Source organism: Anas acuta, chromosome 3 (assembly GCF_963932015.1).
Source record: "Anas acuta chromosome 3, bAnaAcu1.1, whole genome shotgun sequence".
Taxonomy (NCBI): domain Eukaryota; kingdom Metazoa; phylum Chordata; class Aves; order Anseriformes; family Anatidae; genus Anas; species Anas acuta.
The window spans coordinates 23695290-23712965 of NC_088981.1; the positions used below are offsets into that span (position 1 = coordinate 23695290).

General features: G+C 39.4%; 1 protein-coding gene across 4 annotated transcripts in view; it reads left to right on the top strand.

Moving 5' to 3' along the window:
• The window catches only part of KCNH1 (potassium voltage-gated channel subfamily H member 1), a 186549-nt gene that overhangs the window by 46307 nt on the left and 122566 nt on the right, over positions 1–17676 (top strand). For all 4 annotated transcript variants that reach the window (XM_068676165.1, XM_068676167.1, XM_068676168.1 and 1 more), the window contains exon 7: positions 5997–6426. In XM_068676165.1, the coding sequence (XP_068532266.1) occupies positions 5997–6426 (430 nt within the window). The remainder of the gene's footprint in view (positions 1–5996; positions 6427–17676) is intronic.

A 17676-nucleotide genomic window follows, 5' to 3' on the forward strand; every position in this document is an offset into this window, starting at 1 on the left:
TAAATGGTTGCTGTGTAGTCTATTTCATATTAGGGACTGGATTAGAATTTAAGATGGAGTGGTACTAGATGCCAGTAACGCTAAATCTTATTTGGGTGTTTTGCATATTTGAGGTAAGTAAAAAGCTTCTGGAACAGGCTGGTTCTTTGAAGCACAAGCATTGGGGGAAGCAGATAGGTGTTAGGGGTAAATTTTTGATTTGGTAGTGTGGAAAGTGGGATGGAGAATAGCACTTTGAAGCTTTAGATTACTTACATGTTATCTTTATCCATGTTCTTCCTCTTAGTGTCAGTGCTTTTAAAAAGTGCTTGCTTCCTGGGTCTGCTGTTTTCTGGTGAGGCAAGGATGGACGTAGATTTATAAATGAAAAATCAACCCTTTCATCTCTTCCCACACCCTGTGCTTGTATGCATGAATTATTGTTGTTTCTCCCTGGAATCTAACCAAGCTGGGAAATGTCTGACTAAAATAAGCATTGTGAGTTTAGAGATCTGCCTTCATCAGTACTGAGAACCACAGCAGTAACCAGAGAGTTTAGGTATTGATTTTGACCTGTGTGCGTAATGTTATCTCATCTGTTGGCTGTTAAATATGGCAATCTGTAGGAAAGGTCATGTTTTCAGAACCAGATTAAGAAAATCAGAAGAGGGAAATAACAAAAATGAGAAGTCCTAATAACGACCAGATAGCAAAATGTTGCTTTCTGTGTCTCGTGTCTCACATATGCTAGTGATAAATTTGGTTCATTGTCTCCTTTTCTGGATAAATAATTTATTTTTTTGTTCTGTTTCATTCCTTTAGTGGTTAGCTTTTAGTCTCCTTCATCTCCCTTTAATTGAGGTAAAATCAGAGCTTCAGCTGTTGTAAGTGAGAAGAAAGTGCTGGAAAACCTAGAGCAGATTTGTGTCGATACTAAATATTTTGCTTTTTAAAAATAGATAGTAGGTAAGAAATAAATTATACTTCCTTTGAGCCTAGAAAAAAATCTTAACGGTTGCATGAAGTCCATTTTATTTCTGTACATGTGGAAAGTAAACAATGGCCTAAAAAGTGAATACTATTGTACTGTCATGCAGAGTGAATCCTACTGAAGTCCTAGCTTTACTACAACTCTAGAAGGTGTAGGTGATGATGAAAGTTGCAATTTTTTCCCAAAAGTTGTTCATTCTATGTCCTATTTGTTTGGAAGGGAATAATTTTTCCTTTTTTTTTTTTTTTTTTTTTTTTTTTTTGTCTGTAGATCATTTTAATTGCTGTTCTTTAAACACTTTTTTTTTTTTCTTTTTAGGCGCAATTCTGTTATTCAGTAAATTTTGGATTGAATTTCATTTTGCTTAGCAAACGAGCAGCAGTAACTTCTTTTTATTTGTACAGCATCTAGCACTGTAGTGTCCACTGTTGCTGTTCATAGGCACTGTAATGACACAAGAAACAAATAATTACTCTGCTGCAGCCCTTATGTTTTCACAAACCTTCACAAAGTAATTCATCACAGTGTCTCATCTCTGCAACTCTTTCCATGGATGTGGAAGTAATGGTATAAATCTTCTGTTGTCTGATGCAAAGCTAAAAATGAAACATTGATATCCTGGATCCTGTGCTTTGAGAGAGAATTACATCTGGGATCTCAGTGCAAGGCATGGGGTGCACTGACAACAGATCAGGTCTTGCAGAAAACAGGGAGATGCAGAAAGAAATCTATGTGTAAATATGCACAGTATCTAGTGAGTAAGTCAAATTTACAACAAGTTATGCATGGAAATTTAGTTCTGGCGGTATTTCATGGATAAACTTCTGAAGCATTCTCTTTTAATGTAAAATGTGGGTTCTGCTTTCCTCCAGTACTAAGGAAAACTGATCTGTTTTTCTGTTGGTTTTGAAGTGTAGCTCTATTCTGCAAAGACTGCATACGAGGAAAGGGGAGGGAGTGGTTGTATTTATTATTTTAAGCACTTTTGACAGGTTTGCTCAGTCAGAGAACACAGAGTTATTTCTTCTGGCTGTCAGTGCTTTGAGCTTGCCCTTTGGTTTGGAGGGGACTTGCTACAGATTCTTCAATTTTCATGCATCAGCCATCACCAGCAATGAAATAAAACTACCAGCATATTAAATATCTGAATAAATGTCAGCAACTTGTTGTGGTTTAACCCCAGCATGCAGCTAAGTTCTGCTCAGTCACTTGCTCATGCTCCCTCCAGTGGGGTGGGGAAAGAGAATGAAAAGGGCAAAGTTAGAAACTCATGGGTTGAGTTAAAGACCATTCAATCATTAAAAAAATAAATAAAAATAGAAAAAGCGGATGCTTGCTATAAGCTGACCAATGCCTAGCATGACCCTGAGCAACAGCCACCTTGGAAAATTCCTCTCCAGTTTTCTTGCTGAGCACAGCACCATGTGGTATGGTATGGTATATCCCTTTGATCAGCTGTCCTGGCTTTGTCCCCTCCTAGCTTCTTTTGCACCCCCAGCCTCCTTGCTGGTGGGGCAGTGGGAGAAGTAGAAAAGAGCTTGATACTGTGCAAGTGTTATTCAGCAATTACTAAAACTTTTATCTGGTATCGACACTGTTTTTGTCACAAATCCAAAATGTAGCACCATACTGAAGAAAATGAACTCTATCTCAGTCAAATCCAGCACGCAACTATATGTGGGTATCATCAGCAGAGTATTTAGTTTCATTTGGTTATTTCAAACAATTTGACATATAAACTTATGCGAAATTCAGCATTTGATGCCATATTTCCATTAGTGCTGCACTCTAGTTTCCACTATAAAAAAAATATATTAAAAATGTGCTGCTTTTCTTCCTTGGCCACGGAACAGATTTTGTAGCTTTTACATACCCCCATGAGGAGAGATCTGTTGGGTAGAGTAGAGCTGCAACCGTGTATGTGAAAATCTGGCCCAGGTAGGACTTTGTGGGATGGTATTTAATCTTGTCCTTTCTTAGGCTGACACACAGAAGTGCCTCCTGGTGATCTTTTACAGCAGAGCATCTGAGGGTGCCTCTTTGGGCAGTCTGGGACTCGTGGTACAATTTCTAGCTCTTTATGAACCAAGGTTTCCTTTGGGCAGAAGTAGCTCTGAGCATCTCTTAGTCTGCAACTCAAAGGCTGTAGCAGCAGCAGAGCTAGGAGGATGGGATGTGCATCAAGGGGAGTAAATTGAGTTCAGGCTCTTCTTTTGTGTGACATCGTGGAGCCATCTGTATGATAAAAGCATAAAAATAATCTGCCCTGATAGGAGCATTAAAATGGACAGTAATCAAAAAGCACAGTTCTCTTTTGGAAAGGGGCAATCTAGAAATGCCAATTTTGAATCCAGCGGATCTATTCCTGGGAGTATTACAATATTACTTGCTAAATTTAGTGACAAAAAATACTGTTTAAAAGTCTTGGGAAAGGATCAGATTTTTTTTTTTTTTCTGCTATATAATCTGTGAAATAGGCTATTATGTTTCCATTGTTTATACCCATTTAAAATTCTGCCACTTAGGAATTTTTAAGAGAATTGTATAAATAATTACCTCCCTGGGCATTTCTTCATCTTGATATTGATCCATTTGGAATAGACAAAACCTTTCTTCCCTGAGGAAATCAAATAGAAAATACCGTTAATGCTGAGATTAAAATCATGATTTCTTTTTTTTGCTTTTGCTGAACTTTTAGAATCTTATTGGCAATGCAGTCGCATGAAATACTGTGACTGATTTAAATATTAAATGCATCCTTTGAATGCAACCAAATCATGCATTTATTTTCTGTAAATATGCAAGTTCTTTTTGTACAAAAACCTTAATTCTCTCTACCTCTGATCAGAATTTGGTATGAATGCCTTTCTCCCAAGTGATAGAGTTCTATCACTTTTGAAATGTTTTACACAATTCCTTTTTGCATATTTCACAAGGGAAATAAGGATAAGAGTACAGCGATCTCCAAATAATCTGTTCTGAAGCTCTGAAAGCAAAGTAGCTTGCTTTGAACTTTTTCATCTAATTTCAAACATTGTATTCATATTTTTTTCTAGTTTCAGCTCCCTTTCTGTGATTTTTTTCCCTGGTATTTCTAATTCTTATTTTCAAACTAATTCAATTAAGAATTAACCAAATTCCAAAAATTCCAAGTCCTTCCTGAATCACTGTTTTTCTTTGGTAGGACTCTAAATGACAAGCAACTTTTTTTTTTTTTTTTTTTTTTTGCCCCCCCCCCCCCTTTTTTTTAATCCAGCAATAAACTTTAATTTATCGAACAAGTTTTACATCATTATTCTTGGTAAAAAATAAAATTAGTATTTAGAATGCTGGGTTATAATTTTTTCTTGCCATTGCCTGAGACTGTGATTAAGAAGTTTGGCTTTGAGACTAAAGCTTAAGGTAGGTCATTACTGGATACTTACTGAAATGTAGTACAATACAGTTTTCCAGTTAAAGTTTGTAAAGGGGTGAGGGAGAAATGGGTTTTGGTCTTGAGGAAAAAGGCTGGAAGGCTGTGCGATAGTATCAGAATGGAGATATTTAGATTGTAGAGACTGCATGCTCATCACTCAGGGACTTGCATGTCTGGTTTCTAAAATATGGTTATCACTTTATAATTTGTTGTTGTTAAGTCTTTTTCCCCTCTTTCCCTCTCCGTAGTGAGTCTTCAGAAGTACCTACGTTCCCTCCCCTGGAGGGAAATTGATAATGTGTTCCCAGGTAACAAATTATATCTGTCTCTGAAAATGAGTCAATGTAATCATGACAAATTCATGAAATAAAGAGGAAATACATTGCTGCAGTCCTGGGGAACATGAGTCAATATGCTTTATGTAATTATTTAATAAAACATCTCTTCTAGTGCATTGAAGCAGCCTGAGATACCGAAGCAGTTGTATTTATGCAGGAATAAACAAACTTCCAGTAAAAGCTGGTGACCAGAAGCATGCAATTATACGTTTCCAGAAATACTCATTAAACCAGTCTGCTTAAATTTTAATCAGACTTCTATGTATGAAAACCATCTTGATAAGGGGGGGGTGGGAGGGCAGGGAAAAAAAAAAAAAGGGTTTTATGAAAGGCTGTTCAGATATATTGGTTTCCAAAATGGCTTTGAATTTTTGTTTTTATTTAACTACTTGAGCTTGGGAGTACAAATCTGTCTAAAAGTTAACAATGTAAAATCCTGCATGCTGGCTTAATTCTGTTTTATGGGGGCTGTATTAGTATCAGCACAGAAATACTGCATTGATAGCAAAGCTGTCAAAAATAAAATAATGGGGGGATTAGACAGTGAGATATTTGAAATACTTAATCTTTGTGTAGTCCGTCTCAGAAATGTCATAAGACTGATAGTGAGTGCATGCTTACATGAAAGTAAAGTCACAGGAAATACACTTACACTGAAAAATTACAAATCACCAGGTACTTCCAGCATTTTTTTGGCTGCCTTTATTTATCTTGCTGATGTGTGAGCTAAATACTGCAAACTGTGTTATATCTGAGAAATGAGAGCACGCGCGCTGCCCTGGATCATAAAGAGAGTTGATGGGAAAGTCAGAAATAGGTGTAAGAGGTTAATGAATCCAGATGCTGGAATGAATACAGTAGGTGTCTTATTACATTCCTCTCAAACATTAGATTTGTATAATGTAATGGTCAGTGACTTCCATATGTATTTTCAGTCAGCCTAAAGTAGCATCGGGATACTCGGGGACAGTTCACTTGCACAACTGGGCTCGCAGTAAATAGGCTATCATCTGGAGCCTTTGCAAAGGTATTTGTAGACCTATTCAAAGCATCTGAGAGGGGAGGTCAGAGAGCAACCCACAAAATGTTAGTGCGAGAAGACAAGGCACATATCCATTCCTTAAAAGGGTCATTAAGCTGTTCATGTTTCACAATCTTTTTGTCTGATGGACACCTATGTGTGATAGATCACCTTGTGTCTTTGCAAACTGCAGTTATGAATATTGTTGCTTTAATATTTGATTCTAATGGCCGCTGTGCTTTATCCTTCTAGGGCATCAGTAGCCTCTTCAGTTCACTTAAAGTGGTCAGACTACTTCGACTCGGTCGTGTAGCTCGGAAATTGGACCACTACATTGAATATGGAGCAGCAGTCTTGGTCCTGCTGGTGTGCGTGTTTGGTCTTGCGGCACACTGGCTGGCCTGCATTTGGTACAGCATAGGAGACTATGAAGTTATTGATGAGGATACAAACACGATCCGAACTGAGAGCTGGCTCTATCAGCTGGGAATGTCGATAGGAACACCTTACCGCTTTAACACGTCAGGCTTTGGAAAATGGGAAGGCGGGCCAAGCAAGGACTCCGTCTACATCTCCTCACTGTATTTTACGATGACCAGCCTCACCAGTGTTGGTTTTGGTAACATCGCTCCAACTACAGATGGGGAGAAGATCTTTGCTGTTGCTATGATGATGATTGGCTGTAAGTATTAAAGATTCTCTCTCTCATGCAACATCTGATAGCCGTGTGCCAGGAATTCTGAGTATCCCAAGAACATCTAGAATCATGCTGAACATTATTGTACAGTTAAAACCGAAATATTTTGGGTGGGAATATAGTTATCACGCTTTCTAACTGGTTAGTTTTAAAATCACAGATGGGAACACTGCTGTGACTAGCAAAAAATCTGTCATTTTGGAAGCAATATTCTGTCAATATCCTTTCAATATTCTCTTGTAAGTAAAAAAGAAAATGTACAAAGCCTGAGGTATTAAAAATTAATAGGGTGAGCGTAGACAATCCTTGTGCCTTGCTTTGGTATAAGCTGGGGGAGGTCAAGGAGCATCTCACAAGATGGAGACAATAGTAGCTCTCTGGAAGCCATCAGCTCCACTGAGGGCTGAGCATACATCAAATCCTGAAGCAAATAAGATAATACGGGCCTTGGGCACCTCTTCTGGCTCATATTTCCTTGTTGCAAGGGGTTTCGCATTGCCAAGCTGTCCAGCTTTTGGTCATGATGTGTCACTTCAGTGCAAGATCTTACTCAAAGTGCCTGGAGAGCTGCTTGCAGTTAAGGACTGTTCTTTGGTCACCCTTAAACTCGGTCATGCTTTTATGCATAAGGGTAGGATTTGGACCAAAATAAGGAGGGAAAAAAAAAAGACATTGTTATGGAGAAAGAGAAACTGTTGTACAGTGATAGTACATTTAGAGGAAAAAAAAAGTTAGTCCTTGCTAAGCAGAAAATTAAAACCCAATATATAATGAAACTCAATTAGCACCACAGTGCCTGTTATATCAACATGCGGCTTTGATTCTGATGTATGTGTCATTTTACAGCAGTACTGAAATCATGCACTGAAATAATGCATGCAATGTTGAGCAGGCTGAAGGCCAGCAGTAAAAAGACAAGCATTCTTGATTGAGTAGGGATTGGGATTTTTTAGTTATAAAAATTGTTAATTTCATTCTCCTAGCTTTTTCCAGTACTTAAAGTCCCATCATTGTATTAAAACACAGTGGTAGCAGAAGTGGAAGTTATATAAAAGTTGGAGGCAATTATTCAGTTTTCTCATGAGAATGAGTTAGATGATGTAGCAGTGGAGTACAAAACAGGCTTCCATACATATTTCTTGATGAAGGTACCTTTTTAATAGGAAACATCCTGACCTTTGGCTTACTGTTCATTATGTTATGCTCATGATACTAGCTAGACAAGAATAGCTAGTACTTTTCAGTATTATTATTCAGTACTGTGAGTACTGGATAGACCTAACCTTTATAAAATCAAGAATGTATGTGGGGATATTTTGGAGTTGTCCCTCCTCCAGACTCTTCATTTCAAAGTGTGGTGGAAAGAAACTGAATTTATGCAAGGTGAAAATCGATAGATATCTGCTCTGAATTCTAAAATGAGCTTTAATTACAGTAAATTTTAAAAAATAGCGTTCTGGCAATTTTAAATCTTGTGAACAAAATAATATTTGACAATTTTGTTTGTATTTGATTGGATTTCTGGAACCTTAAATATGTATCCTGATAAACATCTCTGTATCTGAGCATCTTTATCTTGTGAAGAACTACTTGGAAACCATTAGGACTGTTCACAAGATGTGTTTGCAGGAATGGCAACTAGGTCATCCAGTCCTTCAGTTTACCTCTCTGGACTTTACAGGTTCTTGATTGCTTTTGACATGCTGATGGTTTGAGCTGTGGTCAACTAAACAGATTTGTTTAGCTTGCAGCTATTTGGAGCTTAATTGCTGATAAGGTTTCTTCCACTGTAAAAATTCATGTTAAAATAACACTGTTTTGTCTTTAGAATTAATCTCTTGAACATTGATCTGAACTTGAACTAGGGTAGTTTTATAAGAATTTTATCTGAACCTAAAAGATACGTAGCAAATGTATTGGGGATAGACATGGGGAAGGGAAAAGGTGTGTCCTGGCTAGAACTTCTGTACTTCACTTAGGAAAATCTGTATTTGTACCTGGCCACGTAGCATGTTTGCTAGGAGCTGAGCTTGTAACTCATATCACAGTTGGTGGCTGCACGTTCCTGTTATGCTCCCCAATTTGCCTGTGTCAGATCACATAGAGTTGCACATGGGGTGGACAGCATCTGTGCATGTCCAAACCATCGGAAAGAAGCTACTGTCCACTAGTAAAAGTGCAGGGTGTGTGGTATCTCTTTAACACTTTACCATTGACACTGCAATTAATTTAGGATGTATTTAGTGATGCAGATCTCAAAAACATGAAACATTACAGATTTTGGGGCGTGCTTATATGAGTCAGATATACATATGTTAGCCAGAAAGTCTTTTGCAAGTAAACTTCAAAATAAATTAAGTTGGCAAACAGCTGAAAACTTCATATTATTTATTAATAAAAGTGATTATACAATAAATTATATGTTTGGGGTGAAAAATGATGAAAGAAAATAATTAATAAGCTTCCTACCCAAGTTGGTTTGTATCACAAGGTTTCTGACTTTGACAGAAAATAGATTTAAAAGAGGTCAGGCAAATGTGTTGAGGTAATCTTCCTGACACTTCAGATCTAGTTGTGCTAGGAACTCAAAGGGCAGAAGCCTTGAAAGCCAGAGGACTATGCCACAGATGTCTATAGATTTATATGCTTTCTGCAGATGCAGTCTTCAGATCCTGCAATTTGCTGAATATCCTTAAACTACATACATAAAAAATGAAGTGTGCTTGGGGTGATAATTAGACCTATGGCCTGTAGTGGAAAAGGAAAAAGCTATTTCCACTAACAAATAAGCACAAAAGTGTAGGATTACACTGAAAATCCTCTTTTCCACAGTTTCATCAATTTGGTAGTTTTCCACAAGTTTAAGAGCATCCAGGTGCACACTAGCTCTCAAAACTGTGCTTGAGGGGTGTGTAATGCAACAGTTCACTTCTCATCTTTCAGTAGGATGGGGAATGCCATTTTCCTTCTGTGAAGGGAGCAGAGAAAGCCTAGCTGTTTGGCCATCTAAAACTGCAGTTGAAGATAGGTGGGATTTGCAGCCCGACCTCAAATTTATTACTCCGTTAACTTCTCCCCTGCTAGAGGATTTCTTTAAGAAGTGTGCACATTTGTCTTGTTTTTGGAATGGCTAGGTATAGGCAAAAATGCATATCTGTATATTTAAATAGTCAAGTGAAATATGTGCCAGTCAGTTTACAACCTTTTGTGTATGAAATGGAAACACTGCTGGCACTTCTTTGAGAGTGTTACCATTTTTGTTTAGTTGAGTAAGCCAATATGTTAACAACATCGTTTTTGAGATCCCCAAACTGCCACAACAGTGTCATCAAAAATGGATATTTGGGGACAAGCGTATAACAGCCAGCATTAATACTTCAAATTAATTCCAGCAAAATTTTACTTTAAGTAGGCTGGAAATGTTAGATAGGAGGGATTTTTTTTTTCCCCTTGGGCCAATTAACTACCCAACTGTGAATGAATAGTACAACTTCCATTAGTCTGATGGGGACAAATGTAGCTGATCAGAAAGGAAGTGAGAAAAATTTATTCTATTTGTGGGTTTTATCCTCTGCACTTTTAGAGTGGCAATAAGATCTGCGCCAACAAACTAGCAGCTTGTTAACCAACGCCATAGCCAGCCAAGCCCCTGGTCACAATTTCATTGGCAAGACGGCCTTTGAAATTTTGATCCACTCTTTATTGTAGAAGAAGCTGAACTTTGTTGAAACAGAGGTGGTGGTCAACACGTGAAGATGTCTGTGACCTCCACCTTCTTTGCATGGGCTGACACCAGAGGGTCAAAGCACCGGTGCTGCACCCGTGAGTGGTGAGCGCCTGCCTCCCGCTGGTGGCTGGCCCAGGGACTTCAGGAGCATGGAGCTTGCTCCTTCCTCGAGGTGCTCTCCCTGCCTCCAGCCGGGTTGTAGCACTGCATTGGCACCCTGCTTCTCACTTGTGGTGTGGAGGGTCTTGACTTCAGTTTGCTGTGGTAGGGGCATTGCAGAACTGCTTCCCTGCAGCACAGAAGGTGTCGTCAAGTGAAGAGAAGTCAAGAATTTACTCTTAGAAGTGTGAACTCTTTTGACTCAGTGAACATAGAAATAAATTATTATTATTATGATCAAGAGGATGGAGCACCTCTCTTCTGAAGTCAGGCTGAGGGAGTTGGGGTTATTCAGCCTGGAGAAGAGAAGGCTCTGGGGAGACCTTGCAGTGGCCTTCCTGTGCCTAAAGGGGACCTACAAGAAAGCTGGGGAGGGACTCTGTGTCATGGGGTGGAGTGATAGGACAAGGGGGAATGGCTTTGAAGTAAAAGAGGGGAGATTTAGATGAGATGTTAGAAGGAAATTCTTCACTCAGAGGGTGGCGAGGCCCTGGCACAGGCTGTCCAGAGAAGCTGTGGATGCCCCATCCCTGGAGGTGCTCAAGGCCAGGCTGGATGGGGCTTTGGGCAGCCTGGTCTAGTGGGAGGTGTCCCTGCCCATGGCAGGGGTTGGAGTGAGGTAATCTTTAAGGTCCCTTCCAACCCAAACTATTCTGTGATTCCATACATATATGTGCATGCATATGTAGCATATATGTATACACATGCAGCCCAACAGGGAGAGTATTTATTATGATGTTTAAAAGAAGAAAAGGAGTGTGTGTGTGTTTTTTTTTTTTTTTTTTTTTCCTCCACATGGATATTTCTAAAATAATTTTAAATAAAGTGGATTTAATTGTGCAATGTTCATGTACCTCTGGGAAAGGCCTGGCATGGTGTGTGTTGCTCTGAGGAGCATTGCCAGGTCGTGCAGTTTTGCAGGCTGTCTCGTCCTCATTTCTAGCAAACTTGGCTTTTGGTTTTGTTTGGTTTGATTTACTGACCGAGTGTCTTGAATAGTTTCTGAGGAGGAAGGTTGTGAGCAGCAGCGATACTGTTTCCTTTGGTTTTGTTGTCTGCTGAGCTTCTCGGTTTTCAGGAGAGGAGTTACTGTGTAAATAAACAAGGGATTGCAGGATGTGTGTTGCTGTCTCCTCCAATGGAAAACTGACCGAAAGGCTCCTGGTACTGTCAGCACAGGACTATGGTGAAATCAAACCCAAGACATTGGTGTCAGAAGGGCTCAGAGTATTACAAGTATTAGAAAGCATAAGCAATTTATAACTAGTGTTCACTCCATGTGTGTTTAATGTGCTTATGCAAAGAGTGCTGGAATTCATTCTCTTATGCTCAGCTGCTGATGGATCTTCTGCTCACTGCTTACTCTTGCAAAGCTGATCCTGAGGCAGAAATACAGTTGTGTAATGTTAACTCTCTGTAGGTACATTTACCATTGGTAATAGCACTTTGCTATAAATATTAAATAGGTAACTTTCCTTTTTATGCAGTCTTTTGTTACGGTAACTAATAAATCCAGGTAACTTTAATTAACTTCACTTACGTATCTCTGTATTTTATCCCGGACCAGTGGGAATTTTGGCTGAATGAGCACAAATGTTGGTCGAGTAAAAAGTTTAAGGTATGTGAACCCGTGGAAGGAAGGGTGGGTGTTTGTCTCACTAGCAGCACATAGAAACTGGAAGGGCTGGTTGAGGTGAAACAGCTGTGTGTGGGCATTGAGCCTGCAGCACCGGCTGCTTTGGTCGGTTTCACACCTGGGGCAAAGCAGAAGAACCTTGGTGTGCCTTGATCACAACAGCCCTGGTCTCTGCTTGGGAGCCAGAGCTGGAGGTGGTCTTGTCTTCTGAAATGCAGGGTCCTGCTGACCTTGTGGTGGCTGCAGGTGTCAGGGAGAAGGTGTTTTATTTGTTATTTTGACATGGGTAGGTGCAAACCCTGGTTGGAGTTGTGAGGCACTGCAGTATGCTCATCATGTAGCCCTGGGGATGTATGGTCCATTGGTCAACCGCACCAAAGGGAGACATGGGTGGGTGAAAAATGCTCTCGATTCTTGACCTCAAGTAATGCACATCTGTTTGGGAAGAGCAAATTATTTTAAGATAGATGTGAAGTATCATTTGTCTGCTCTTGAGGATTTCAGTTCTGTGGATGCTTGCTGCTTCTGATAGGCAGCAATTCATACTGCTATGTAGCTGTTTTCCTGCACATATGGTAAATTATTGTTTTGTAAAACAGGCTCTGTCTCCACATCTGTCAGTGAACTGACCTGCATGGTTTTGCCTCTATTTATTTATTTAGTGTATGAATGTGTGTATATATATATATATATATATATATATATATAGTCATAGGAGTGCCATTACTGGAAGTAAAAGCAATTAACTCCTCAGCTTCAATGTAGATGAATCAAAACATATTTGCTTATCCCTTTTCACAGATGAGCACTAAATTTCTAATTAATAGGGTATATATCTACAGACAGATCTTTCAGAGATGCTGATGCCACATAAAAACAAGTTTAAAACCACTTTCTGTGGCTGTGAAAAGACATATATTTTCCATTTATAATATTTGGGGGAAAAAAAAGTTAATGCAATTTTTAGTTTCTCCCCCGTGGAGACGTATACCTCAAAATAACAGTTCTCATATATTTTGTTCAGTGAAGCTGTCAGGTTGGGTTGTGTGTTGTTTATTTTTTCTAAGCAATAGCAAAAATGTGAGGACTTCCATTTGCAGTTTTCATATCTGGGCACTGTGTCAGCAATCACCTTGCTCTGCAGGTAGAGTAGGGATGAGCAGCTCTAAAAATGCTTTGCATTTTCTACTTATAACATAATATTGATGGATGTTTGCCTATCTGGATTTTGAGCGACTGAGCAAAATCTATCACACTTGTTTTGGAAGCCTCCCATTAATGTTTTCAGTTGCCCTGAAAGGTCCCAAGCTTTTAGTACCATTTCAAGGTAAATTATCCCCGGGAAGTAGGAACCTCCTGGAAAAGCAGAGCTTGACTCATCCAAAGGAGGCAGTTCGCCGAGGAAAAGACACATGTTTGGGTGCTAAACTAGATCATAATTTTCACTGTGAGCACTCTAATTAGTCCAGGTAGTGAGAGGGATGATGGAAAAAAGAACAAAAGTAGGAGTTAAAAGGTCAGACTGAAGCACATGCATGCTTACGTACTGTAATAAATTTTCAACCACTGAGATCATTAATCAAAACAGAGCAGACACCAAAAATACTCATCTTCATTGATCTTGTGCAAAACTAGCATCACACAATCCCTGCTGCACTTCAGCAGTTGTCTCTGGTTAAGGTAGATGCACATCCCAGGTCTGTGAATAGCTTCTTATTACACAAAAGGAAAAAAAAAAAAAAAAAAAAAGAAGAAGAACGAAGATATCATTAAGTACATTTGCAAGTAGTCTTATTTGCAGTGGTCTTGCTGAAAGGAACAGAAATCTGCCCTAGCAGTGCGAACATCCCACTGAACTATAAGAAAATGGTGATGGTTTCTATCCTGACACGGGTCAGTGTCGCTATTTCACAGCTTCACAGGGGAGTAGCATGCTTTGGTGACCCCCAGCAGGACAGAAAGTGTTCAGAGGCACTTGTGAATGAAGATAGCCAGAAACAGATGAAAACTGGACTGTTGTTATCAAAATACCCAAACAAGAAACAGGCGCACTGCAGCATCATGTTTGGTGCTGGTACTGAGGCATCCCCTTGTGATACAGTTCCTCAGCTGTTAGACAAATGGATGTGGCCATGCTCTATGTTCTTATTACCAGTTTATCTAATTGTAAGGGAAGCATGTGTAGGGAACACACTGAATGGTTCCTTGTGACTGTGCTGCTTGTGCTACCCCTTGGTAGTGACACTGCTTCAAAATCAGATGCGAGACTAGATCCTCAACGCAGTTACCTTGATAAACTCCACCTCTTCATCTGGAGTTTGTCTCTATAATCTGGAGTAGGAAAGAGGCAAGTTATGTTGGCAGAGCTCTAGCAAAAGATAGCATGTAGTACCAGTACCCTTTCAGGTGTTGGCCACATGCCAACTGCTGGCTTGGTCTGCTGAGGATATCACTCGCGGGCTGATCCCAAAGGTCTTCCAGCCCAAAGCATCTTCTGTATACATGGTTATTGCAAGTATGCTGTTTTGATTTGGACACATGCTGGGAAAGAAACAAGGAACCTTACTCTGGAAAAAAAGGTCTCTGGGGTCTCTGTTTCTCATCACTAGCCCTGGTGATGTGGCAAAGATCTTTTAGATGCCACAGACTTCTTGCTAGCCACTGTGGTTGCAGTTGGCATGCTCTCCATATGGCTGATAGCTTTGGTTGCTTTCCATTCTCTCCTGTCTTAGCTATGAGCAACAAGTCAAGTTAGTTTTTTTTTTTTTTTTTTTTTCCTTTTTAATAACTAGGGGCAGTCTTTCCAGATCTATTCCCTCATTCCCCTCTGCTCTGCTTTATTGGTTGTTTGTTGAAGCTGCTCATGATATTTGAAGAGCTGGTGTGTTATTGGTGTAATTGCTAAGCAACTGTTTGGGATTTCTGAATGTTATTTTCCTTGGATGCTTTCTCCAGTAGAAAGAACCACCAGATGTGTCGTGGATATGGTGTTCAGCTACATCAAGTTACAGCGAATCTGGATAGAGTTTCTCTGAAGGAGGCTTTGGCTGCCAGGGCAGAATTTGGCCTGGTTATCTCTAAATATGAAAATACCCCATTTTTTCCTGTTGAGAGTAAAGAAAGATTAAAAAACAGAAACCAAATGAAAATAAATGACTAAAAACCAAACAAACAATCCAATGAAACCCCAAACACCAAAGTCATTGTGATAACAACAAAAAAAAAAGTGGATAGACAACGTCATTGTAGGCTTTTTGGTCTTATAAACAATCCTTCAGCTGAGTCCTGAGGGATGCAGTTTTCAGTGGAGAGAATTGGTACCTCTCATCAGCCAGCAAGGGACCGCACCAGCTCACGGTGGCATTCTCCAAACCGCCGATGAGCTAAAGCGTTTGGATCTGGCCAGCACGGAGTCACATAATTGATATTCAGCACAGACAGGACACGCAGGAGGGATGCGGTCGGTGCTGACAGACTTCACAGCACAGCAAACTCAAACCCAGAGCTGCGCCTCGTAAAAGCTGCCCCCTCATAGAGCAAGGCATCAGAGGCCTGCAGACTTTTTAAAGGGTCGCTACTACTGCAACATAAAACACTGGTGGCAAAGCCAGCGAAAGGGCAGGCTGTAGGTGACACGTATGTAAATAGCTCACTCCTACAAAAATCATTGTCTCCAGGCTAAGATGGGCTGAAAGGTTTTTTCAGGTTCACAACGCCGGTGCTAATCCTGTAATAAATCTGTCTGAGCTAACGACTGTAGCTGTATGAGCAGTGCCCCATTCGTATGGGGTTAGTCATCTCCTCACCACAACATACTTCAGGACAATATTTATAGAAGAAATAAAATGGTTTTTGTGAGTATATTAATTTGGTAGTACTTTGTTTCCTGGCCTGCTTTTAGGAAATATAAACTAACTCTGTGTGAGCTGTTATTTCATACGACGCAAAATTGAGTAAGCAATACTCTTTTTCTTGTTATTTGAAGTGTAAGATTAAAGCTAGATGAAATTCTTGCTGTTGAACTCCCTGCAGAAGGCAATTTGCAAATGACAGTGGTAAATTTGCCACATACATTTGGTTGTGGGGAAAAAATAAAAATAAAAAAAATCCAGAGGTGTATCACAACATTCTTGATGAATTTTCCCATGATGTGTCATCTTGCCTTAGTGACTTCAAAAATTTCAGGCTGTGCTTCAGCCTGATGGATTTAGGGAATGTTTGTACCTCAGAATACACTAGAATTTAATTACTAGAATAGTCCCAGGAAATTTGACTCCAAATCGCTGTCAGAAAAATGCTAATCCAATCAGGATAATTTTTGAAGTGAGATTTTTGTGAAAAGCTGTAACTCACAAAGTCCTTACAGTCTGTTTTCTCCTACAGAGTTTAGCCTGGATCTCGAAGCCTCTGGAAATTTTTGAAAGGGCTGTAAAAGTAAATGGAGAAAAAACTGTTCTGTTTGAAAGGAAAGAAGATGAAAGCTGTAAAGTGTTAATCATTTGTTTGCTTTTTTGAAGTTGTGGATGAGAGCTCACACTACAGTAATGTTATAGATAATTGCTTTTTCTCTCTGTTGTAGAGTGTTTTTAAATCTGTACCTTGAGTTATTTAATTGTAATGAGGAGAATGAGGAAAACAAATACGTATCCCAGCTGTAGGTGTCTTTATCACCTGATGTTTTTCATATCACAGGCTTCTGTAATCTTCTTAGTGCAGAATTTTGCTTTTCTTAGGCCATTTCTTATACTACTACTTCCTGTAAGTAGATTTAAAACACTGAAACCCGGTGGCTCTTTCAAACTTTTGTCAGCATGTGCAACCGATTTGTTTTGTGATTTTTTTTTTGGATTGTAAAGGAACATCATTTACTCAAGTTCATGTCTGAGAGGGAAGAACCAGAATGTGGGCTGGAAGGGGAGAGGAGAGGGAAAGGAAGAAGGGCTTCAGACAGGGGGGTAACATATGGGGTATAACATAAAAGGTGAGTTTTATGCTTTAAATTACTGAGGCACCCTGGAAGAGTGCAGTTTGTCTGGTCAGAATTTTATTTTGGATTCCTACCTGTAAAATTAGCTAAATACCAGTTGTGCACAAAAAAGCGTGACAGAATTTTGTTTCTTCTGCAGTCCCAGGAGAATTTTCTTAAGCAGCAGCTCTGTTTCTGAAGGATAGAAATCCTGAAAAAGGATTTGGTTTTGCATAAGAGTAATCTGTATTTCAAAGTCCATTCCTGCCTAAGAAAAATCCAATTAGACAGGCTTGGGAAAAAACAGCAAAATAGCTCACCTAGTCATGTGACACATTGTGCCACTTTTCATCTTAAATGGAATATGACAGAAGATCTGAAGCATCTTCTAAGCACCTTTCACCTCTGCATCATCTTCAAAAAGCATGTAGTTACTTCACTGGCTAATTGCTATTGGACTCAAAGGCTTGCTGTAGGTTACAAAATGTTGGAGTAGAGACAGCTCGCATTGCTGTAATGTGTAAGTGGTTTATGGATCATGAGGTGTCCCTAACTACTCAGATGAGCTATCCCATGACATCTTAAGAATGAATAAAGATTAGTTGCGCTTTCCAAATCAGTGAGTTTTAATTCACTTGGCTGGTTTTTGTATTTTAAAAAAGGATTTTTCTGTTTAAAAAAAAAGGATAAGTAATTTTCCATAGGATGTAGGTGCTGCAGGGGGTCATATGCAGTTTATTTCTTGAA